The 25501-nt window shown below is 38.9% G+C and overlaps 1 protein-coding gene across 4 annotated transcripts in view; it reads left to right on the forward strand.

Moving 5' to 3' along the window:
* The window catches only part of RPTOR (regulatory associated protein of MTOR complex 1), a 422313-nt gene that overhangs the window by 183225 nt on the left and 213587 nt on the right, over nt 1-25501 (forward strand). For all 4 annotated transcript variants that reach the window (XM_060764302.2, XM_060764303.2, XM_060764304.2 and 1 more), the window contains exon 7: nt 12996-13055. In XM_060764302.2, the coding sequence (XP_060620285.1) occupies nt 12996-13055 (60 nt within the window). The remainder of the gene's footprint in view (nt 1-12995; nt 13056-25501) is intronic.

The following is a 25501-nucleotide window of genomic DNA, read 5'->3' on the forward strand; positions in this document are numbered from 1 at the left end:
ACATTTCTGGCATCTCAGTGTCTTGAGCAAATTCTAGTACTGGATCTGATAGTCTTATGGAATATTATGTTCTTTTTCTATCTCTTGTTTTATAGTACAATGTAATGAAATGTATATAACTTCAATTTCCTTTGGCATCATTCTGTGAATGAAGCGTGAATAAATAATATATTGTTTTACTGAAGTCAATATAGTATGACAAATAGACCATGACAATACTTAGATCTAGTTATCATATTCATTGTTTCAAAGTCTGTGTATTGCTTGAATGTAACTCAAATAATACATTGGGGAATTGGGATATAAGTAGCTTTTGTGATATGTAAAGTATCTTTGAAGGTTGCTTTTTGTCTAGATTTCCTGTGGACGTTTGTATTATCTTGCTATGCATTTAGCACATTTCTGATCATTTGTAATTATTGAGGGAAGTGTTGTTAGTTTATTGCTAGGATTCTTATATCTGTATTGTACAATGATTTTAAAAAAGAAAATAACAAATTTGTATTTTATTGCATCATCATCATACATGTATTTTATTTCTTTACTTTCTCTCTTACCTCTTCTCTAAGATGCTATGAGCAGTGTATCTACAATTCTGCTCCATGTTTCATCATTTGAGTAGGTGAACTCTGGTTCAATAGTATGCAGGCTAGAATTCTTTCCTTTCCTCCATCTCACTCTTTTATCCAAATTCTTTACAACAGATTGCCTGGAAAATATAGTATTTTGAAATGATTTGGACCACCTCTGAATATTCTGTGCTTAAGAAAACCCTGTGAAATTTATGAGATTGCCATAATGTGACAAGCGATTTAAAGGCATGCACACCTGCACACAAATATAGACATGCTATTGTGAAGAGGTGGAACAGACAATGAAAAGCTTGAATAACACAAGAAAAAAGGTTTTCCCCCCAATTTTACTTATAAATGAAATCTTTCAGAAAAGCCAAAGTTTTGTCTTTCTTTTGTCATCAAAAGGTTGGTCATGTAGACTGCTATCTAACTTGAATTGATGACCAATATTTTTCTTCTAGATTTTTGGTGTTAAACAAAATTTGTTGTCTTTTAAATACCCGGGTTTTTAAATAGGGAGTTAGTTCTACCTTGAGAACTTAAAATAAGTTATTTCAGTATTTGAAGTCTAGTAGGTCTAATACAATTGTTTACTACATTTGCCATCAGTAATGAATACATTTCATTGGCACCCTACGACCATCACCTTCTGTTATGTTTGAAAAATCCCAAGCACGTGATCCCAACATGTGAGGATACTATGGCCAAAATCCACTTGGCAAATAAAAGGCAAAGATGAAAAAAATGACTCAGAGATCGTTCTTTTTTATTGTGCCTGCATTTACAGTTCCACAACATTATTCTTACCACAATGAATGTGTCACTCAAGGGAGTTACTACAGGATGGACATTTTGATTAGACTACAACTTTTTGGCCTGGAATACAACATAATTTATTTGCATTTTTTTTCTTTGAGTCATAGAGATGACAATTGAAATGTCAAGGCAGTGTAATGACATCTGATGGTGCATGGTAGTTCTTCAAGTTTTAAAAATGTTATCTGAAATGTTGAGCTATCCTGTGCAAGTTGTAGTTCATTGCTTCCGTATCACAGCCAGTGAAGGCATGTACACCACAACCTGCATTACACATGCTCCTACAAATTGTACTGGAACTTTATAGTAGTTTCATGGTCAAGTTACTTTTTGGAGTGTAATCAAACAATATTATTGCCCATTTAGATTTCATCTGGGTGCATCAGCCAACACCATTTGACTGAATTGTAATTCAGTCCTATGAATGAATGATAGTCTATGGTGCTGTACCCATTTCTATAGAACTAGTGGTGTAAGAGGAGGTTGGGCAGGCAAACTTCTTAGAACAGAGTCATATTGACTAATGAGGATTCCACTTTTGAAATAGCCATTTGTTTTTGTTTTTTGTTTTTGTTTTTTTTTTTGTTTTGTTTTTCAAGAATTCCCTTTTGCTCACTCAGGCTGTCCCTGTCATGTTACTTGTTACTTATATTTCTGCATTTCTCCATATAGGACAACTGTAACCTGTAGAGAACTTTAGGGTGAAAGTTCTTTATTATAACCAGTTTCAGGCAGTAGTGATTTTTTTGTTATGTTCCATCGTACTCATTTTATTTAAACAAAGAAGTAATATGAGTAACCCCCCCCCCCCCCCCCCCCACACACACACACATTAAAAACCAAAGGAAAATGAAAGTCGGTTATGCTGTTGTTGTTGTTCATTCGTTCAGTCGTCTCCGACTCTTCGTGACCTCATGGACCAGCCTACGCCAGAGCTCCCTGTCGGCCGTTACCACCCCCAGCTCCTTCAAGGTCAGTCCAGTCACTTCAAGGATGCCATCCATCCATCTTGCCCTTGGACGGCCCCTCTTCCTTTTGCCTTCCACTTTCCCCAGCATAATTGTCTTCTCTAGGCTTTCCTGTCTCCTCAGTGGTTATGCTGTTGTTGTTTGTTAAAAGCCTGAAAAAGATCTCTATAACCAACAAGGGGAACTGAAGTTTCTGTTGCAACTCTGCACTAGAGTAAGAGAGGACAATACTGGAAGGGATAAGGCTAAGGATCAAGACACTCTTCAAGGATATTGAACGCCCCCCCCCCCCCCAGTCATTCTTGTTGGTTCTGTATTGATTCTGTATGTATGGACATAAGAGTTTTGTGAATGCTGAAGACCTTTTCTTCTTTTTCCCATAGATAATAAAAATGCAGGGATTTTGTTTTCTCTGTATATTAAATTTGATTAAGAGTGCAGTACTTTCACAGAAGCTTTGTTTTAGCTAAGAATGGTGAGTAGATACTACTAAGCCATTTCTCTCAAGGCACTGAATGTAATTATGATGAGCGAATAACCCAATGCTGATAAGGGTCACAGATTTTAATATATTAATCCTTTCTCCCAAATTTTCTCCTCCGGTAGCAGGCATTTCTCAGGCACTATCACAAGCTCTGTCCATACATCTTTGTAAAGCTTTTCATATTTCTAATGCCTTAAGCTTTATAGCTACCTAGTCTTCCCAGCCAACCTTATTATACCCAATGATTTGTGGTTTGCATGTATTCCAAGGGCTATAGTGTGGAGAACCATTTAGAAACTAATTTGACCCAGTGTTTGCAAATTGCTCATATAAATCAGGGGTTTTCTGGATGGTACTGTTGCTGCTTGGCTTTTGCTTTGTTGTTCTATTTTTATATTACCTGGCTCCTGCTCGGTCATAAAGTTGAGACAGAGAAAATCTGTATTTTGAAATTAGTAGCCCTGCCATATTTGAAAATGATGTTTGGCAAAGGATTGCCATATATATCTGTTGACTGACATCTAGCCAAATCATAGCTGTTTTATTGTGAAAAGATAGAAATCTGGTTCTAGGGAACAGTTCTGGTTTGTATAACTTTGCATCAAGGCATATTTTGAATGTGTTGAATGTATCAATGCATACACCATGATCTTAAGATTTGATGAGGTTGAGGGATCAAAGCAGGAGACTTGGGACTATGCTATGCAATGGTAGATTATTGACCTTGATATGGAAAGAACCAAACTGGTACAAGAAAAGTGATATCCTTTGCAGTTATGTTGGCATTGCAAATTGCACATTGCTGCTTACCAGAGACGATTGTACATAAAACATCTCAAAGGATCTGAAAGATGAGGTGAGAGCAGTCTGATTGCCAGCTTTTTCCTATGCACCTTTGAGTATGTTACAAGAAGTTTGCACTGACATATATTTGCCAGAACAGATCTCAACACAGAAACTGCTTGAGGATATTTTTAAAGGGCCATAGTACTTTCCCTAGTCACTGCTTTTACTTTTTAAAGGCAGTCTAGCTTTTATTTTGAGAAAACATACCTGAGCTGAGTTATATAGGCACCATGGAGACACCAGGTGGCACAGCAGGTTAAACTGCTGAGCTGCTGAACTTGCTGACCGAAAGGTTGGCAGTTTGAATCCAGGGTGCGGGGTAAGCTCCTGCTGTTAGCTCCAGCTTCTGTCAACCTAGCAGTTCGAAAACATGCAAATGTAAGTAGTTCAATAGGTACCACTCCGGCAGGAAGGTAACGGTGCTCCATGCAGTCATGCCGACCACATTACCTTGGGGGCATCTACAGACAATGTCAACTCTTTGGCTTAGAAACGGAGATGAGCACCACCCCCCAGCATCGGACTCGACTAGACTTAATGTTACGGGGAAACCTTTACCTTTACTATGGATACTGAATCATTTTCAGATGAGAAATATTTCCTTACCTGATAAGTTATAGGTTCTTATGCAGTGCTTCATTGAAGGAGTCAATTTCAACATGTTGCTGTCTCCTGAAGGGCCAGAGGTTCATTTAAATTTTACATTACTTGGAGATTAGTGTTTAAAGATCATTGCCTCTCACCTGGCTTCATGACAAACTTGCTAATAATGTGAGCGTCGGACTTTTCAATAGATGTTTTAGAACATTTGCTGTTAAATCTTGAGTCATAGCATAAATTTCTTCTCTGCTAAAAGTAGGTCACCAAGATTCTGCAATTGTTACAGGTGAAGAAGAGTATTTTGCATACTGAGCAGTGAATGTTAAAAGTTTCCAAAGCCCCCACTTAATTAGGAGAAAAGAATTAAGTTGTAACCCCCCCCCCCCCATCTGTATTCAAAAACTAATTATACTGTAGTGGAGAATTGCCATATATACTCATATAAATTGATCTCATATAAATTGACCCATCAACCACTATCTCTTCCTTTTGATTCATATGACAAATTATATTGCAAGATATAGCCTTCAAAATATTGTAGGGGTCTATAAGGCTATAGGTAGGAATCTGGATAAGCTTGGTTATTTTACTGATCCTTCCTGATCAAGGCATGGCTCATGAAGAAAGATTGAAATAATGCAAGCAAAGCTACATTAGGTAAGATTGGGGTTCTTAGATCATGGCCGACACTTTTATGAAAAAGGGCTTTGATCAAGATTTGTCTCACCCTCATTTTTAACTATGAATTGTTTGTAAGTCGGAAACTACCTGTACTAATGCACAGAAATAAATAAAATTAAACTGGACACTTCAAAAGTGAGGCAACTATTATTTAATAGGCATCACTGAAATTTGGTGGGATGTGCTTGAAAAAAATCACTTTATTTGTACATTAAAAAAAATAGTGGATTTACTGAAAACTTTTACCCAGCTGCATCCATTTATTTCTTAATCTGTTAGAACTCCAGACGAATTTAATGTAACAATTTCTCGTATGAATGTATGGAAAAAAAACTGGTGCACTTACAATAAGCTTTATATATATATTTTCCTTGTATTGATTGAAATTGTGGAATGTTTTTTGGTTATCTGATAATTTTTTTTCTATGTGAGTGTCTTATTTTTTGATGTATTTGTAAAAAGAAGAAACAACCCAAGTATCATGGGGACTGTGTTATTTATTTATTTATTTATTTAGTACACTTGTATACCGCTAATATCTCAGCCTAAAACGGCGACTCATTGCGGTTTACAACATTTAAAAACAACAATATTCCAATTAAAAATATAAAACACATACATGTACAATACACAGTATTGGGCCACCAATACAGACCAATGCATCTCTTAAATTAAAATCATAATCCAATTTCGTTGTCTGTGATTGCCAGTCCTTGATCAGAGATTTCATCGCATCGGATTAGCCGAATGCTTGCTCAAACATCCATGTCTTGAGTTTTTTCCGAAATACTATCAGCGAGGAGGCTGATCTTATCTCTATAGGGAGGGCATTCCAAAGCCGCGGGGCCACCACAGAAAAGGCCCTGTCTCTCGTTCCCGCCAGCCGCACCTGTGAAGCAGGCGGGATGGAGAGAAGGGCCTCTCCCGAAGATCTTAGGGTCCTGGTGGGCTGATAGGCCGAGATACGTTCGGATAGATATGTTGGGCCAGAACCGTTTAGGGCTTTAAAGGCCAATGCCAGCACTTTGAATTGGGCCCGGTAGCTAATCGGCAGCCAGTGGAGCTGGTACAGCAGAGGGGTTGTATGCTCCCTGCGCCCTGCTCCTGTTAGTACCATGGCTGCCGCCCGTTGGACTAGTTGGAGCTTCCGAGCCGTCTTCAAAGGCAACCCCACGTAGAGAGCGTTGCAGTAATCAAGGCGGGATGTAACCAGAGCGTGGACTACCGTGGCCAAGTCAGACTTCCCAAGGTACGGTCGCAGTTGGCGCACGAGTCTTAACTGTGCGAATGCTCCCCTGGTCACCGCCGAAACCTGGGGATCCAGGCTCAGCGATGAGTCCAGGATCACACCCAAACTGCGAACCTGTGTCTTCAGGGGGAGTGCGACCCCGTCTAACACAGGCTGTAACCCTATACCCTGTTCGGCCCTGCGACTGACCAGGAGTACCTCTGTCTTGTCTGGATTCAATTTCAATTTGTTCTCCCCCATCCAGACCGTCACAGCAGCCAAGCACCGGTTCAGGACCTCGACAGCCTCCTTAGTAGCAGGTGGGAAGGAGTGACAGAGTTGGACATCATCTGCGTACAGATGACACCGCACCCCGAAACTCCGGATGATCTCGCCCAGCGGCTTCATGTAGATGTTAAACAACATGGGGGACAGTATTGAACCCTGAGGAACCCCACAAAACAAAGGTTGTGGGGTAGAACAGGAGTCCCCCAGTAACACCTTCTGAGACCGACCCTCGAGGAATGACCGGAGCCACTGCAAAGCAGTACCTCCGAGACCCATTCCCGTGAGGTGTTCCAGAAGGATACCGTGGTCGACGGTATCGAAGGCCGCTGAGAGGTCGAGTAGCACCAACAGGGACACACTCCCCCTGTCGAGCTCCCAACGGAGATCATCCACTAAGGCGACCAAGGCTGTCTCGGTACCATGCCCCGGCCTAAAGCCAGACTGTGCCGGATCCAGATAATCCGTGTCTACCAAGAATGCCTGGAGTTGTGAGGCCACCACACGTTCCATGACTTTGCCCAAAAAGGGGAGGTTGGAAACAGGCCGATAGTTGACGAATTGAGTGGGGTCCAGTGATGGTTTCTTCAACAGCGGTTTTATTACAGCTTGCTTTAAGCTGGCTGGAAATATGCCTTCCCGAAGGGAGGCATTAACCACCACCTTAACCCACTCGGCCAATCCCCCTCTGGCCTCCTTTAGAAGCCAGGATGGGCAGGGGTCTAGGATGCATGTGGTAGCTCTCATTCCTCCAAGCACCTTGTCCACATCCTCGGTTTGAACTAATTGAAATGAATGTTAAAAAGCTTACTGAAATCAAGCAGAATGCAAAAAGTCAGAGACTAAAAAGACCTTCAGAGCTCTTCTTCTGGCAGGATGGTACAAAAATTAGGGAGTAAGGGAAGACACAAAATGTCATAAATCTGGCCTTCTGGATTGACTGTTGTTTATTAGAATGATATATCAGTGTAGATTTGCTGGGGGGGGGGGGTGTAGCCTTTGAGACTGATAGATTGTGACTTATCCAAGGTCACCCATAGGATTTCTGTGGTCAAGTGAGGATTTGAAATTTGAACCCTATTTTCTAGAGTTGTAATCCACTACTCCAACCACTACACTACACTACACTACATTACATTTAAAGGAGGTCAAAATAGGAAATCTCCCTTGTGCTTGTGACAGGACCACCAGCAAAGTGAGGCTCATGTTAAATTCTTCAGCAGTGTTTAAAATTCTTTTCAGCTCTACATGAACTCTGCATTATCTGCTTTCTTCTTTTACTGGCATTGTGGAGGGAGAGCCAGGGCTTGGCTTTATGCCTCTAGGCATGCTGATATTCAAAGCTCTGCAATAACATCAGTTTCATATCCATTTAATGACTGGGCTTGGGAATGATACATGTGAAGACATTTTGCATGGTAAAGCAGTATAAAATGCGGTTGAGTGGCTGTTTAACTCTGAAGCACTGCTTCTCTCAGCATGATTCTGGAGCCCTGTATTTTTAAAAAGGGTCAACCCTGAGTAAGTTGTCACTTTTGATTTAAAAGGGAAAAGAAGCTTATGCTGCAGTGATGTTTTGCCTTTCCTAATTTGATGGTGCAGTGGAATTGGTAGCTTGTTTTGTCAGTCTTTTGTGGATTTATGGTGCAAGATTATTATTTTTTAAATAACAAATGAGAATACAGTCTGTGTTTCTGCTCTTCAAGGATGACTTGTTGAAACCGGACTAGAGGCTTGCAGGAATGTTTGCCCTTTCAAAATAGAGAAAGTCAGTGGTGGCTCTGCAGAAGACTGCAACTCTTGACAGTCCTAAATGGATAACCAAAAGGAACAGATCATGAGAAAAAGATATGGAACAGTGTTGTTTTTCATCCAAGTTTTATGATATTGACATTGGCTTTTTAATTAAATGAATGTCAGCAACTTATCCAAATTTCAGAATTATATAATAATTGTAGTGCTAGCAACTTAACTAGCAAGTTAAAATGAAAGTTACATTTGTTCGGGTACAACTACCAGTATATAATTAAATATGCTGCCAAAATGAATGACTAACTGTGAAGCCATGCTGGGCTGTCTGCCGTGCTATAAACCACCATTAGTTCACAGGAACTTTGTGACCTACAAGAGCAATGGGTATGGTAGTATGTTACATTCCAAACTTACATTCCATGCAAGGCCCATAGTCAGCTTCCCTTATTTTTATATAAAGTGTTTCCCCTCTCCTGTGTCAATTTCTGTAATCTGATGCCTGTCATGAGTTGGGTCAGAACTACAGTTGTTGGTCCGACTAGTTGGAACTTATGGAAATGGATAAAGACAGCTTGAAAGCCTCAGGATGGAGAAGACTATCCTTTGGTATTATTTGTTTTTATCATTACTATGAGTTAGACTGACAGTATCTTGCACAAGATCCTTTAGTAATCTTCATGGCTGAATGGGATTATTAATAAAACAAAACCTCAATTTTTTGCAGTACGTCCCTGTGCACTTTTTCTTTGATGAATACAGGCAGTCCCCGAGTTACAAGCATCTGACTTACAAGTGACTCATAGTTAAGAATGAGGGTGAGGCAATAGGAAGTGAGAGAAGTCTACCTTGGAAGGGAAATTCACTCTTGAAAGAATTATGAGGAAAAGATGCCTTCACTGAAACTTTATCACCAATTCTTGTTTCCACAGCAAGCCGAATTTTTCAAAATCCAATTATCGCAGGGACGGAATGTGAGGTGAAATCTTCTAAACAGGGGTACAGACAGCAAAACAAACACCACAGGGGTGTTAACTCCTCATTATTCTAACTAAAGCTTATCTGTCTGTCTATCTATCTATCTATCTATCTATCTATCTATCTATCTAACAGGAATTACACTTAAAATGTACCTGTTCTGAATTACTTACAAATTCCTCTTAAGAACAAACCTACTGAACCTATCTTGGGGATTGTCTGTACTTTTTTCTTGAGCAAAGATAACCAGAACCCTGTTTGTTTTGGCATTTTTCTAACATTACTTCAAGAGGTGCTTGCCGATGAGCATTAAATTCAGGATTTAACATTTGCTGAGTTCCAGCATTTTAAGATATGACTAGATGATTGGATTGGAAAGCAAGAGCTAAATTTCATGTGGGGCATTGTTCAGGTCCTCTGTATTGCTCATTGATATTTCCTATATAGATCCTTATAGCGAAGCCACTTCAGTGCTTGCAGAGCCTTTCCATTCATCCCTGCTTATTGAAATATTTATATAGTGCCTTGAGCCTCTCTGTTGCCTTTTGCCTTGCTAATATGAGTATACTGGTTCCTGTTACTTTTTCTTCATTTTTTCTTCTTTCAGACATAAGCATGAGAGGAATAGATATAGAATATAGAATAGTTTTCTTTGCTTTTTGTGAGAGAAAATGCATGGGTTCCTAGCAGAATGAATAGTGTCCGCCAGTTTCCCATGTATACAATCAAGTGTGGAGATAGCAGAGGCTCATTAAAGGGAGAAGACTGGGAACATTTTGACTCGTCCAAAGTTTGGTGGAAGACCTGTGACTGTTGCAAACCTCTGAACTTGAAAGTTACGAGTTGCTTGCTGAGTTTGTGCCATCATACTGAATACCAAGTGTGTTCATGATGAACTGGTATTACTCTTAAAAATGTTTTCCTTGTTAATCAAAAACAGCCTCGTCTGATTCATTATTCTTTGAGAAAACGAGGTCTTTGCTGAAATTTCTGAACTCTCAGCTTTATTTACATCATGCTCATACATTTTTCTTCAGTCCCTTTGAGGGGAGAGTGGAATGACAGCTTTGTAATGGGTGGAAATCCTTTGTTATAGCTGACCCCAGATGTGCACTCTGTTTTCTTTTTATTTAATTGGGTGGGGGGCTGAATGAAGCACTTGACACAGTGGCATTCTCCAGTTCCATTAGGCATGTGGAAACATGCCACAGCAAAATCAGCAAGTTCTAATCAAAAGCCGCCTGCTATGAAATACCCACTGGAATGCTCCTTTCAGCAAGCAAGGTAAAGCATCTGTTTGCTCCTGACAAGATCTCTCTGTACTGAGGCAGCTGACTGCAGTTCAGCCCCTAGACTTTTGATGTTGAGCCTGGAAGGGACTGAGAAAGTGTTGATGAAGGTGAAAGGAACCATGCGGCCAAATTATTCTTCATGTCACTCTCTCCAATTTAGTTCAGGTCACAGATAATAGAACTTATTTTAGAAATACCAGGCTTAAAATGAGCCAATGGCAATTAAGCTGCTAGTTCCTATAGGGTTTTTGTTTTATTTTGAAAATCTATTATGTCGTGTGCATTACTTTATACCAGGTAACATTGATTCCTCAGTAACAGGACATTGTGCATCAATTTTGTAATCCTGTCCAAAGATGTGTCATTGAGCCTTTGCCAACATATTTTGGTCATTAAACATCAATTGTATAGTGGTAGTTTGAAAGCGTAAGAATATTTTTACGATGTTTAAAAAGAGTGAATGGCTGAAGAAGGTGCTGTTACTGTTCAATCAGAAACCAGTCAAGGATGCAAGTAAAAGAAGCCACAGTCATAAAACGGCTGCAATATGGAATTGACAGCCAGCCCTGAATTTCCCACTCCTTGTTTTTCTGCATCCTTATTATTATTGTTCTCTCAGTCTTTATCACTGCTATTTAAAACTTAAAAACACACACACACACATTTTCCCAAGAAATATATGTAACAAAAAACATAAAGGAAAAGTATATAGGAAATATTACTTTAATCACCCCTTCCATTTAAATACACTAGGATTAACATAGGCAGTGTATCCACATGTAGTTTTAAAAAAGAATAGCAAGGTCAACTCATTTGTGCCGAGTAGAAGCATGCTTGTATATTTTACTGGCCATATTCCTCTGGGAGAAAAGAACAGGTTGATTTTTATGTCCCTTGAGCAGTAATGATATCACATTTATATTCTGTAAAGCAGTTAGTACTCAGCTGGTATAAAATAAACATTAAATGGCAGATTCCATGCTGGGATTGTTGTATTCAGAATAGAGAGAGAAATCAATATCTGTATCACAATGCAATTAGGTATTTGGCAGTGGTATTAGAATCTTGGGCTATAGGCAGGTAGGCTACCCTAAAAAATAAGGCTAGGCCAGTAGAAGAACCTCTCATTAATTCTGCCTGAATTCTGCCTGCCTTTGATTGTATAAAGAAAAAATGGCACATGCTACACAGAAGGACAGAGATTTTCGAAAGGCAGAAGCATGAAAGCTGAGGTGGTAGCAGGGCATTCTTGTTGAGTAGGCCAGTGGCACAAAATAGAGTTAGCTTGTGCCTTGTCTCAGCCAAGCATTTATTTTCAGTACAATGGTTATTAATGCTTTATTGCTGGAGTTGATGAGGAATCTAGTGTCAAAATTTCTCTTTGTCACCTCTGAGAAAGGGCCTGTTGTTCAGGGAAAGAGAGATTAAAATGAGATGCATATAATCATAATTTGGGAAGGGTAGGTGATAGCCCTCTAACTTTGAAAGGTTCACAGCACTTTTTGGGCTGTAGGCATACCTTAAGTATTTCTTGCTTGAAATATTTGAAATCTCTCTTTCCTGCTTGTTGTGCAGTAGTCCGAACTGGGTGAATAATGCAAGGTCTGGAAGAAGGAATTGGTACATTCCTAATGGATGCCATTCTTCTCTGAATGCAATGGTTCAATAATAATAATAATAATAATAATAATAATAATAATATAACTTTATTCTTATACCCAGCCTCCATCTCCCTGAAGGGACTCGGGGGTGGCTTACATAGGGATCAAGCCAATATAAATAAAGTTACAAAATAACACAATTAAAAACATATAACAATCAAATATATTAATGCAATAAAACCAATATATTCTAGACATCATAAAACATAACCAAAGAGCAAGCAACCAATAGCCAAGAAAAGTGGACATGTGCAAATTTATTTATTTATTTACAACCTTTATATTTGGGACTAATAGGGCAGGACAGGGCTAGCGCAACATAAACTGTAAGGCTGGAGGCTTGGACTAAAGTGCTGGAGATCCTACCAAAAGACTTGATCACTAGTTTTATCCAGACTTCGCTAGCTTGAGTTATCCTCACTGCTTTCTTCTTCGTTTTCAATTCTCTGGGGAAGCCCAGTTAGCATGGATCATTGTTCTATTTGCTCAGCTTTACTTTGAGCCTTGTGCCTGTTTCATAAAAATTGCAGTGAACTACTGAACCTTTCTCCTTTCCTTTACACTCATTCCACACTCCATCTTTGGGGAAACTTATTGTCATTGCACCTAAAATAAATGAGCTTGAAATCATCTTAGTGGAAGTTCTTGCATTAATTTTGAGTGCGACTGCACTGTCTCCTGCTCTGCGGTAACAACGTTTTTGCCGCATCTCATGGATCCTTTAGAAGATATTTTAAGATGAGGAAATAATTCCTGCTATAGCACATTTGGATAACTTGTCATTAGATATTTAATTAGTGTGATTTATTCTTAAAACTTTCTTTCTCTGCAGGTTTTGCATGCAGAAGAGTGTGAGACTGGTACCAGGAGTCACTTTGGATTTAATCGAAAAGTAAGTGTGATTTTTGAGACCTTAAAATTGTTCTTGTTTTGTTAGGTTTTTTTTATTAAATATAAAGCTGGTAGGTTAAATAAAAATTTACATTTCATTCAAAAATCAGTCATTGCGTAGGAAAAGTCAAGTCAACAAAATATTGCTAAAACTAACCTCTTGCATGTCTTGTGTATTCAGAAAAAAGAAAACAACAAAACAGCAATATTACAACATAAAAGTATGGCTTACACATATTCATTTACAATAGGAAAGTGTTCTTGATAATATTCTAAGTACAGCTTGGGAACAAATTTGGGGGATATTAACTCAAAAACTCTTGATTAGCCATTTCCCAGCAGCAAGAACCACAATTCCCCTCCTTCATACAGCAGCTGAAGGAACAGTCTTGTGTACTTGTTCTTGTTCTAGCTTCACTATACTAAGAGGAAAATGATCCTAGTACTTTCAACTATTTATCTAGCCTTTCCCTGCCAGCCACAGTGGGCACTGAATGCTAACCTCTGTGATCATTAGTCTTTACTGCACTCTCCTTTTCCTTCTAGCTTTGCCTACTGACATTGCTTTTCTTCTCTAGTCAGAAAGAGCTTATGCAATTTCAATCGATCTAACTTTGAGAATTCTTGAATTCATTTGCCCTATGGTTAGAGTACACAGTAAGCCATTTGCACGTTTCAATGTGCAAAGATTTTCACCATCAAGTTTTGTTAGAACTAGCTCTTTGCAGAAGGCAAGCTTATTTGAAATGTGGTTTAAGAGGCCACTGGTAGACACTTATTTGAAATCCAACAAGACTTGAAAAAAGGCTTCTTTCCTGACATATCATTACCTTGCAGCAGGGGTAGAGCAGGACAGGGCGGGGGACTATGGCATTATTATTATTATTATTATTATTATTATTATTATTATCGTTGTTGTTGTTGTTGTTGTTGTTGTCTTTCTTTATACCCTACCTTTCTCCCCATGGGGATTCAAGGCGGTTAACACTCCACACTGGAGAAGTTTAAAAGGTGCAATGCAATTTTTTTAACAAAAAAACAATTAAATAATAATAGTGTGGTTGCTATTTCTAGCTAGAATAGAATCAATTTTTGAATGATACATCAATGCTATTTTAGTTAGCATTCAGGACTAGATGTGTGAAGAGGTTACCTTTAGCTTGTCCTTTTTTTAATTGTTGGTAATCTCATTGGTAAAATGAAGGTATTGTAAAGAATATATGAGGTATGACTGAATCACACTTCTGTATAATGATGATGATGACGATGACGACTTTATTACCCATTTCTCCCTGCAGCTAGAGGCAGGATACAACATCATTAAAACAAGAGATTAAAAAAAAACATTAAAAAACATAGAACAAGATACACAGAGTTAAAATGGAAGTTAAAATCCACTGTTAAAATGCAGATTAAAATTCACAACTTAAAATTTTCTGGGTAGCCCTGCAAGAAGAGATGGGTCTTTGATTAAATTCTGATTCTTCAAGCAGGTCATTTCACAGTCTTGGGGCAGCTGATAAAAAGGTCCTCTCTGTGCTAATACTATTTCATCTATCCATTCAAATCCAGCATATTTTGTACTCCCGAGTAATCGTGTGATGTTGTATCCATGTCAGTCACTTTTAATGCCCAGTGCCATGACCTTCAGTTTTCTAAATAATTTCCAAACTTACTTTCTCTTTTCACTTCCATCTAAATATTGATGATCCTATTCTTGTCTATTTACATATTATTGTCTCAAACCACATTTTCTATGTAGTCAATTGTTAATGTCTTAGTCTTCATGCTTTGTTGAAACTATGCGTAATACGTGTGACAAAATCAATCTTCCTTATTCTTGCTTCTATTTTTCACTTTACCTGTTACTTCCTCCTGTGTAATGTAGAATTTTACATTGTAAACTGTGTATAGCAACTGTTTGTTTTGCTTACCTAGAAGGTAACATGTTTTTGGCTGTAGGAAAGAGAATTAGAGAAACTGGTGGATTTATTTGCAGTTTAGTAGACAAACATAAATCCCTGTTTCTGAACACTGGCAGAAGACCCTTTTGCTATATTTTCCAGCCTTAGAGCAGGAAAGGGAAGTTGTTAGTTTGGTTCCTCATTACCTGCTTTCCTTTCAACCATCTCTTTACCTTCCAAGTTGAAGGAAAAGGATGTTTATCAGTCATCCTTTTTACACATGCGCACACACACATAAAAGACACTGACAAATAAGGCCTGATCTGGCATCCCAAACGCTCAGAGGTGGCATGAAGCCACTATTGCCCAGCAGTGCTGAACACAGTTCCATACTGCTGGACAGCCATCCCATGGGTTGTGGCTGCCCCCAGCTATGGCATACCACCTACCTTCTTCTTGGCATTCTGCCTCACATCAGGCAGTGCTGCCAAGCTAAAGAGGTTGGCAGGGGGACCCTCCTCTCTCTCCTCTCATCAGTCTTGGTCTGCAGATGCTCTGGCTGACATCAGCTAGAATGCCTGAGAACAAAGTAGTTGGGTTATCACTGCTGGGAATAGCTGCAACACACCAGGGCAGGAAATGACAGGGAACTGTAACCCTGGGTCACCGGAGAACTGGGGATGGCAATCGTTCTTGTTAGAAATCATCCCAACTGTCTTCAGTGGCCCCAAGTTGGAGTCAGGATTCAGACTGTCCTCTGACTCAGCTTGCCGCAGGTGAAGCTAGATCATTTCCATCCGGCGTTTAGCCACAACTGATCTGATGACACACCAATCTAAATGCTCAGTGTAAATGCTCAGTGCTTCACAAAGGCATATGCAATAGTGCAGATGTTGAAACCTTGTTGCTTTTTAAAGTGCCATGCTCTCAGATAGTGCTAGCTAAATAAAAGAATAACATTTTCTGTTATGACAGAACTAAAAACCTTTCCTAGCGATGGTAGTGGTGACATATTAAGTAGCATTTCCTTCCCAGAAGGCAGCTATCAATAAGAAATATGTCAACTCAAGTTCAAAGCATTTTATTATTTGAGGTAAAATTCATCCAAGTCAAGGTTCAGAAAACCCAAAGTAGGGCACTTTATTTGTTACCAAAAAGGAGACCTCCCCAAAAAATAAATAAAATTTCCATGAATATCTCTCCCCACCCCTACAAGTACAAATGCAGCAGAAACAATTAAATGGCTAGCAATTAGTTGTTGTTGTTTTGTGATATTACCAAAAACTGAGAGAATTGCCACTTTCTGCCTGATGGTACAGTTGTGTTTGAGCTTCAATCCACATTTTCCTTTGCCTTTGGTGCTGTAAATAAATAAAAATAATTGCTGCTTTTCTGCCCATATATGCCAGCTTGCACCTATATATTGTGAAGCTACGTGCCATCACATGAAGGAAGTAAACAAAGATATATATCCCTAACTGTTGGTCCTGTATATTTACATACTTCCCTTGGTGTTGCAGTTTAAGATGTTGAATCTTCCTGTTGTCTAATGACTGGATTCCTAACGGAGAAAGCAGAAGTCTCTCTCTCCCCCCCCCCTTTCTTTTTATACTGTTATTTCTCTCATCACCTGCTCTCTGGGGTGTAGAGGACACTTCCCTTGCTGCAGTTGACATGGCTTGTTAAGAGGGGATGTGATTAGTTTGGTCACTCACATTTTTTGCTGTGTATGGACGTCTTTCTGTAAATAACAGCTACAGTAGATGAGCAACATTGTTTTGCCTGCCTGATATGTTTATTTATAGAAAAACCTTCACTGTTTTAGTGCTTTCAAACCACTTGGCATGTATGGTTTGAGTTCAGAAAACAGATTATTTGCACACGCAGATTTTTCTGTGCATTTCCTCCTTTTCATTATCAGGCATGTTTAGGCATCCTTTGAAGTAGACAGCACAGTGGAAGTTGGTAGGTCATATGATGGTATGGTGCTGGGGCTGTGTGAAAGCTTAGATTGAAAAGAATTATACTGCTGACACTGAATATGCCTGCTGCTGAATTGACAGAGACCTGATTTCTATCTAGCACTGGAGTAAGTGTGGCATTGCTATAGGCCTAAGAATGTTCACTGGCACAGACGATGAGGGTTGCAGCACTGCAGAAAGAAAGTTTTCCCAATGCTTACTGAAGCAATGACTATCTTTAAGCCACTGCAATCATTCTCCTTTATGGTCTGAAATCCTTCTGCATCTTGGGTTTCTGCCAAAGACTTGTGAAAAGGCAAACAAATAACCTGTTTTCCACTGAGGCACATTAAGTCTTTTAGAGAATAACACAAAGTTTTTTTTATCATTAGTTATCAGCACTGTTCTTAGCCTTCATCATTCTCCCCAGTTGCATCTTGCCTTAATTATAGATACATTCCTGTACTGGACAAGCTAACAAATATGGATAGAATTGAATTCTCAAATTTGTAATTTTGTTTATACACTCTAAATATTATATTGAGAAGTTCTCAATTTTTGTAATGTTGTTGTAAGAATTCTTGATGCTTGAAATCTTTTTTAGTGAAGCCAGTTTTCTTTTTCGGAATGTGCTTTGTATCCAAGTATAACTGAATGAGGAGAATTAATAAAGGATATATTTGCTCTCTGTGAAACTCTTCCTTTAAATTCTTTCCTTTGATCAGTTGGAAGATTAGACTAAAGCTTTATTTACATTTGATGAACCAATTTACAACCAATTAGTCTTCCCCCTTTTTACCTGTTGAACAAAAATAATTGAACAAGAAAGCCTACATTGCATTATAACAGTTATGCATAGACATACATACACAGGTGCATCAGTATAATTGAAATACTTTGTCAGAAAATTCTGGGATACTGTAGTTGCCATGATCTTTTTGCAGTTCTCTTTAAATTTTATTATTACAAAAATCATTTCACAGTTTTGGCAGCTATCACAAAATAGTACTCCTGTGACAGAATTCTTCAGGAAATAACTGATGGATAGCATTAAGCAGCAAGTCTCAGCAGTCTTCCAGGACTCAGCAGGAACTGTAATAAATAGCAAGATAGAAGTAGTAGCTACTTATAAATAACTGTTCCCTATTTTCTGGTAGTTTTCTGCTACATGTATTACGATGTTTTTCTAATGCCTATTTTCACAGCATCCACCAAAATTTATTAAAAAATAACAGGAAACATTATGTAACTGAACAAGCATATTGTCATTGCACATTGTAATTCCTTGCATTGTATGAACTTAACGTGATTTCTCAGGGTGAATTTGCAATGTGCGGTAAAGAATTGTACTTTATACCACCTCTTGTACTGACAGTCTTGGAGACCCTTGTCATTTATTTGTTTTGGTTTGAACTTACAAATGACCTGTATTTACTCAACTTTAATGCGCCATAGAATCTAATGCGCACTTCAATTTTCAAAACCCTGAAACCTTTGCTTCCGAATGTAATGCACAGCGGCGAAAAGTGCGCTCTTTGTAATTTGGCCAAAAAAGGTGTGCATGACAATTGTGCTAGAACCCCAAAAGCTTCCAGTAGTGGAAAGTAAAACCTTGGGGTGCATCTATGCTGTAGAATGAATCCACTTTAATTGCCTTGGTTCAGTGCTAGGGAGTTATGGGCAGTGTAGTTTGACAAGGTTTTGAGCCTTCTATGTTAAAGAATGCTGATGCTGCACTAAACTACAAATCCCAGGTTTGCATAGTATTGAGCCCTGGCCATTTAACTAGAGGTGACGTCCCTGAAAGAGGAGCTCCAGGTGCAGCATCTGAAACACCTTTCCCTTTTGATTTTTAGTTAGCACTAATATTACTGTATGACACAAATATAATACGCACCCCAATTTTGGCAAAGTCATTTCATCAAAAAAAGTGAACATTAGGTTCAAGTAAGTATGGTATTCTTACGAGTGTGGACATCCCTCAGCCTAGCGCAATATACTTTAAGACTATCATGCAAAATCCATAAATCTGAGCTAGTTACATATTGGCACTTCCAAGGATCTCATTATTACCTGCTGAACAATGTGAGTCATATCTAGTGAAACTATTCATCTTGGTAGTTTCCTGGCATGGGAAATAAGTTTTAATGTGACTTGTCTTAAATTTTTGCTTAGCACTATAATTTCTGTATTGTTTTCCAGCTTTATTTTTAATCTGGGCTAGAAAAGAGCCCTTCTATCCCACTCACCCACCTGCCTCCCTCCCTCTATGTTACTTGCCTGTTGCTCCAACAGAAGGGCTCCCTTCTTCCCCAGGTTGCTGCAACAGCAGTACATTGACTTTGTGGTTGGGATAGGTAGCACAGTGTACTTAAGTGCTACAGAAGCCACCACCAGGTAATGAGAAACAGGACTAAAACACATTTATGCCATTGTGTTGTCTTTTCAAATATGACATTGGTTTCTGTAGCCCCTAGTGTTTTTGCAGAAATCAAACTATACTCAGATCTGCTGAATTATGAATTGAATTGGGATAAGGGAGACATTCAACCATTGCTACCCTACCACAGGGTGAGCTCATTTCTGGGAGAACGAATCCACATCTAAATTACAACAGAGCATGAATTCTAATAATAAATCTAATCACAATTCTGAAAGATTAATTCTAGAAACACCTGGAGCCCAGTCACGCTGCAAAATTAGAACTCTTTGATCCTACTTTAACTGCTGTGGCTCCTTCATTTAGAGTCCTGAGATCTGTAGTTTGCTCACAGGAATCAGAAGATGAGCTCCCTGAAACAGCACTATAATTCTTGAATGCAAATGGGCCCCTAGTGACAGAAAACCATTTGACAGTATTCTTTCACAAAAGTGAAGCTAGTTTGTTTCCTGATGCTCCGGAGACTGGGACATGGAGTAACCAATTCAAACTACAGGAAAAGAGACCCACCTAAATATTAAGAAGAATGTCCTGACAGTAAGAGTGGTTTGGCAGTGCATTATGCTGCCTTAGAGCATGGTGAAATCTCCTTTCCTTGGGAGATCCTTAAGCAGAGGGTAGGCAGCCACCTGTAAGCAATGCTTTGGTTGTGTATTTCTGCATGGCAAGGAGTTGAACTGGGTGGCCCTTGTGGTGTCTTCCAACTCTGTGTTCCTGTGTTTTCTAAGATGAGCTAAAGGCCAGCCATTTGCTCCATGGTGAAATATTTCTTTAATACAGCATGTAAAAACATACGTATCATAATTCTTAAAAGATTCTTTTTAATAGAATATATTAAATTATCTAGATATTGAACTGAAAATTTAAGTTTAATAGTACAAATTAGTGACTAAAAATGTTAAATCACAGATTTTATGAAAGCCTTACTTGGACTAAAATAGAGGTTTTATTCAAATGACAATTCCATGTGAAATGTGGTGAATATGGTTGGGTGTAGAGGACAATTTGACAACAGTTTTGATCTTGTTCCCTTTTAATCCGTAATAGTAACTGGAGGCAGTGATGTACTCTTTCTTTTGCAAACTAGAAACTACTTATTAACTGTCCCAAAGAATCTCACCATAGACCATCTTTAGGGCAAGGAAGTCATGACTGCTTTCCAGCCAGCCACTCAATAGCAGCAGCCGTGTCTACTTGCTGGCCATTTAATAGTATCATGTTGTCTGCCCCCATATTTTTCTGGTTTGGATGTGACAATATGACAGTTTGCCCTAATATTACTTTAGAATACTACATATCTACACCATTAGTTTGAATGACAAACACGTCTTTCAAATGGATCCATACCTACGTGAAATTTCGTTTGTTGTCCTGCTCATCACTTTGACAGCTGTTCCAGGACTTGTACCCATTGGGTGAAATTTGCATAGAACACCAAGAATGGGGAAGTTTCTATTCCCTCACTGTCCTCTTTCATTCCCAAAGTAGCTTTAGAGAATTGCAGCTGTCAATATGAGTAGTTGAGACAGGAACAAAACAACTCTTCCATCTCTCTCTTCCCCCCTTCCCCTCCCTTATAGACAACATCTGACAAATCTTCTGTGAAGTTTTTGACTGGCTAGATCAATATTCAAAGCAGACTGGGGACTTTTTTCCAACCATAAAGGTATAAGTCAAAACATCCTTACATGAAATGTTTTGTCAGCTCCCAGCTGTGCTCTGCAAGAGGAGAGCTGCTCACCATGACTGGATTGCCTGCTGTTGGGTACTTAGACCTGGATATGAAGATCTGATACTGCATGATCTATGCATCACAGTCTAATCTATATTTTGGAGAGTGCTTGGTCCTTGGTAGAGATAAAATCCAGATTGGCTGAACTGGGCAGAATAAGGCTCCTCAGTATGGGCAGATTATATGGGAATAGACAAAGCAAAAACTCTGGCTCACCATATTTGGAAGCTTGTTGTAAAACAGTTTTGGGGATGTGCTTGGCAAAATAACAGGCAAAATGACTGCAGCTCTTTCATTTGTCTTGGGGATTGTTTTACATATTCACTTTGGCCTTTCATTTAAAACCTGAGTAGACTTCTCAGGGTTTTGTTTCTATTGTGCCACCACATCAGAATTCTTTCCCCCCCCCTCTCTTTGCTTTGCACCACAATTCTTGTATTTTTAATCACAGTCAGGTTGTATACTGCATGCCCTGAGCATTTTTCTTTTTCTTTTATTCTGTTATAGTAACTACCCTTGTAATTTGTCTTTCACACTGTAAAATTAAAAAACGGTGCTGTTAAATAAGTCATAAAGTTAGGCATTGCTTGAGGGGGGAAAGCCCTCAATCCTGAAATACCCATTTGTATAGGCAACTAATTGGCATCTGCCTCTTCTTCTTTCTAACCTTATGATTTAGAAGATTGGGTTTGCCAGCCCAGGATGATTTGTCACATGACATTTTTAGTTTCTTTCAATACTGATACATTTTGGTGAGACAGTAGCGGTTATTTTTATTGCCATTGTTCTAGGTAGGATACTACATGTAGTCTTATGAGGAGTAGGAAGAGAAACTGTACTGTAGTAAGTACAGTTGACATATTTAAACAATACCATTTGCTTGTAAGTAGAGTTAATTGTTCACTTAAGTTCATTTTTTTCTAAAACCTTTGCACTTTTTCTCTGTCCATCAAAGATGTCAAGAATCTGTTGCACTTGAGAATGGTGTGTGTATTTTAAGGGCAGGTTTATTGGCTGTATTCTGCATCCAGTTCCATCCTTTTTCTGTGTTCCCATGGAAACCCAACATATACATTGCCCTTCGTATATCTGATGTATAAAATCCAAGGCCTGACTATGCTTCCTGTCCAAACAGACAGTAGAGAGCTATTTTCATTCTTAACTCGATTTGTTTCTTCTTACAGGTAGCAGAAGCAGAACAAATGTGAAACAATGCAAACTGCCTAGTAATTTCATGCTTCAGAAAAATTATGTAAATTTGTTTACTTATTTGGGGAGAAGTGACTAGTAGGGTACGGCAGGGTTCAATCCTGGGCCTTTTGTTGTTCAACATCTTGGATGATGAAATACATGATATGCTCATCAAATTTGCAGATGACACCCCAGGGGACAAGATCAAGACTCAAAATTCCCTTGACTAGTAAACTGAATTTCAACACGGGTAAATGTAAGGCATTATATTTAGACAGGAAAATGAAATGTACAAATATAAGATGACATCTGGTTTGATAATCATGCCTGTGAAAATGATCTAGGGACACAGTAGACCACAAACAAAACTTGTCCACACGGCAATAGGGCAGCCAAAACAGTCAGTGCAGTTCAAGACTGCATCAACAGGAGCATAGTGTCAAGATCAAGGGAAATAACAATCCCACTCTCTTCTGCTTTGATAAAACGTTACCTGAAATACTAGATCTAGTTCTGTACATCATAGTTCAAGAATTATATTGACAAGCTGGAGCATGTTCGTATTCAAGTGCCCAACATCAAAGGTCTGGAATCAAACTCTATATTGAATGGCATAGGGCAGAGCTTTCTAAACTGTGTGTTGCAACACATTAGTATGTCAGCTGATGTCATCAAAAATGTGGTGGACTCCCTTCTCTGGAAATTTTTATATGGTTGTTTTATTCAATATTATAAAGTGTTTGATTTTGTCTTTTTTAAATAGTTTCCTTTAAAGTGCTCATGCAGATGATTACAGCTTTTCTTCTCAGTATATATATCACCAGGAAAGTGGGCAGCAGTAGAGATAAAACTGAGAAGTTTAAGAACATCCCTTTTGCAGAGAATACGACACCCTATTAAAGCAGCTCCACTGGCTGCCGATAAATTTCCGATCCCAATTCAAGATGCAGGTTATGACCTACAAAGCCCTAAATGGTCCTGGCCCCACCTATCTTTGGAAGCTTCAACTAGTCCAATAGTCGGCAGCCAGGTTTCTCACCGGAGCAGCGTACAGGGAGCACACAACCCCTCTGTTACTCCAGCTCCACTGGCTGCTGATCAGCGTCCAAGCACAATTCAAAGTGCTGGTTTTAACCTTTAAAGTCCTAAATGGTTCTGGCCCAGACTACCTATCCAAACGCATCTCCTGTTACGAACCATCATGAAATTTCTCAGCAGTGGCCCCCTGTCTGTGGAACGCTCTCCCCTGGGACATCAGACTGACCACCTCCCTCCTGTCCTTTAGAAGGAAACTTAAGACTGTAAATATAGAAAATAAATAAATAAATATCTTTGTGATTGCATCTTTCGTTATGAACCAGCGCGGGCGCTAAGATGCGTCAAGGAGGCCCTTCTTTCACTTCCCCCATCGTCTCAAGCATGCCTGGTGAGGATGAGGGAGAGGGCCTTCTTGGTGGTGGCCCCAGACTTTGGAACACCGTCCCCAGGGGGATTAGGCAAGCCCCTACACTGAAAACCTGGATGTTCCAGCAAGCATTTGAGAATGACTAGTCCCTACTTAGTCCCAGTCCCTAGCTCACCAGATAATACTCTGTTCTCTGCACTTCTTCCAATCCCCTGGCCTTATACTACACTGTTTTGCATTATCCCATGTCCGGTCCTTTTTATAGCCTGATCATGCTCATATTAGTGTTTCTAGTTATTGGTGTTTTTTCCTGTATTGCTTGAGTGAGTTTTAATGCTGATGTTTTATACCTTTATGTTGTATTTAATTATGTTTTGTCTTATTGTTCTGCTTTGATGTTCTGTGGACATTTTGTCCCATGTGTAAGCTTCTCTGAGTCCCTTCGGGGAGATGGAGACAGGGTATAAAATTACTACTACTACTACTATCTCCTCTCCTCTCATCTATAATTGAGGGGTTTTTTTTTGTCCTACTAGAAAAAATACATTTCTGTCTCCATAGAGAGGTTGCCTGTGAAAAGAGAAGTAAAGGGCTGTGTCTTTTTTCGAAACTACGTTGATAATTCTGTCAGAAGAAAGGAAGGAAGGAGAAACCACAAAATCAACAGAAAATATCTCAATGCAATGAATCTATCTGGTATAACTGGTTATAAATAGGCAGTATAGCTGAAAAAATTCTGAAGGCTGCCAAATTGTACACTCAATGCATAGAAAAGAGCTTCATCATTAAACCACTGATATTGATTAAACTGTTAGAACATCTGCCAAAATGGGTTTATGTATTTATTGTTTAATTGGGAAAAGACGCTTGCTATATGTCCTTATTGCAGTCCTCTTTTTTTGTCCTTTTATTCTCTGCTACCACCGCTACAACTACAACAAATAAGTCCTTGTAAAATGTTTTTATTAAAGCAGACAAGACTGATTCCTCCCCCCAAACACCTATTTTAGGTTATTTGAGGAACTTGCATTTTCTCCTTCATTCCAGTCACTTTCATGTTTGGGTGCAACAGTAGAAGCTTGTTAAACAATGAAATAAGCAGTGTCAAACTGTGTTATATGGTATTCATGTTGATTTGGGGAGCCTCTCTGTGTAGAGGGAATTATCTTTCTAGCTACTTTAGTTTAACCCAGTGCTGAACTCAAGGTATCTTGAAAGTAGGGACACCAGCATTAGTGAGATACATTAGACACCCAACTTTCCTTCAGTATGTCCTTTACATGTCATTCAGATATTTAATGGTTTAGCACATAATTGAACTGTGAAATCATTGTATGGCATTTCTTTCTGAAAGAAAAGAGAATATTGTGTAAAGCAAAATACAGATTATTGCAGGAAAAATAGTAGAAATACAGCCAATTCTGAGCATTTGAGACTGAGGGAGCTATAAAATCCAAAACAATTAAATTATTGAAATAAAGCATTACCTTCACATATCCTCTGAAATTATATATAAAAAGGTAGGTGGAATGGGAGTTAGTGTCAGCACTTTTGATTTGTGGATGCAGCCTTTCTGAGGCTGGATAGATTATTTAACTATACCGTCAGGCACAGAGAACATAATTCAGTCTCAGACACCTAAAGAGAATCTGTGGGATGTGATTATGTCTGAAAGTGAACCCAATAGAAGACAGAGAATTGGTTATTAGAGGTATATACAGTACCTCTAATGACAAAGTATAAATTTGAAAAGGACAGATCTTGTCGCCAAATCAGGGGTTGTTTTGTTGTGTGTCTTCAAGTCATTTCCAGCG

Source organism: Anolis sagrei, chromosome 2, assembly GCF_037176765.1.
Source record: "Anolis sagrei isolate rAnoSag1 chromosome 2, rAnoSag1.mat, whole genome shotgun sequence".
Lineage (NCBI taxonomy): Eukaryota > Metazoa > Chordata > Lepidosauria > Squamata > Dactyloidae > Anolis > Anolis sagrei.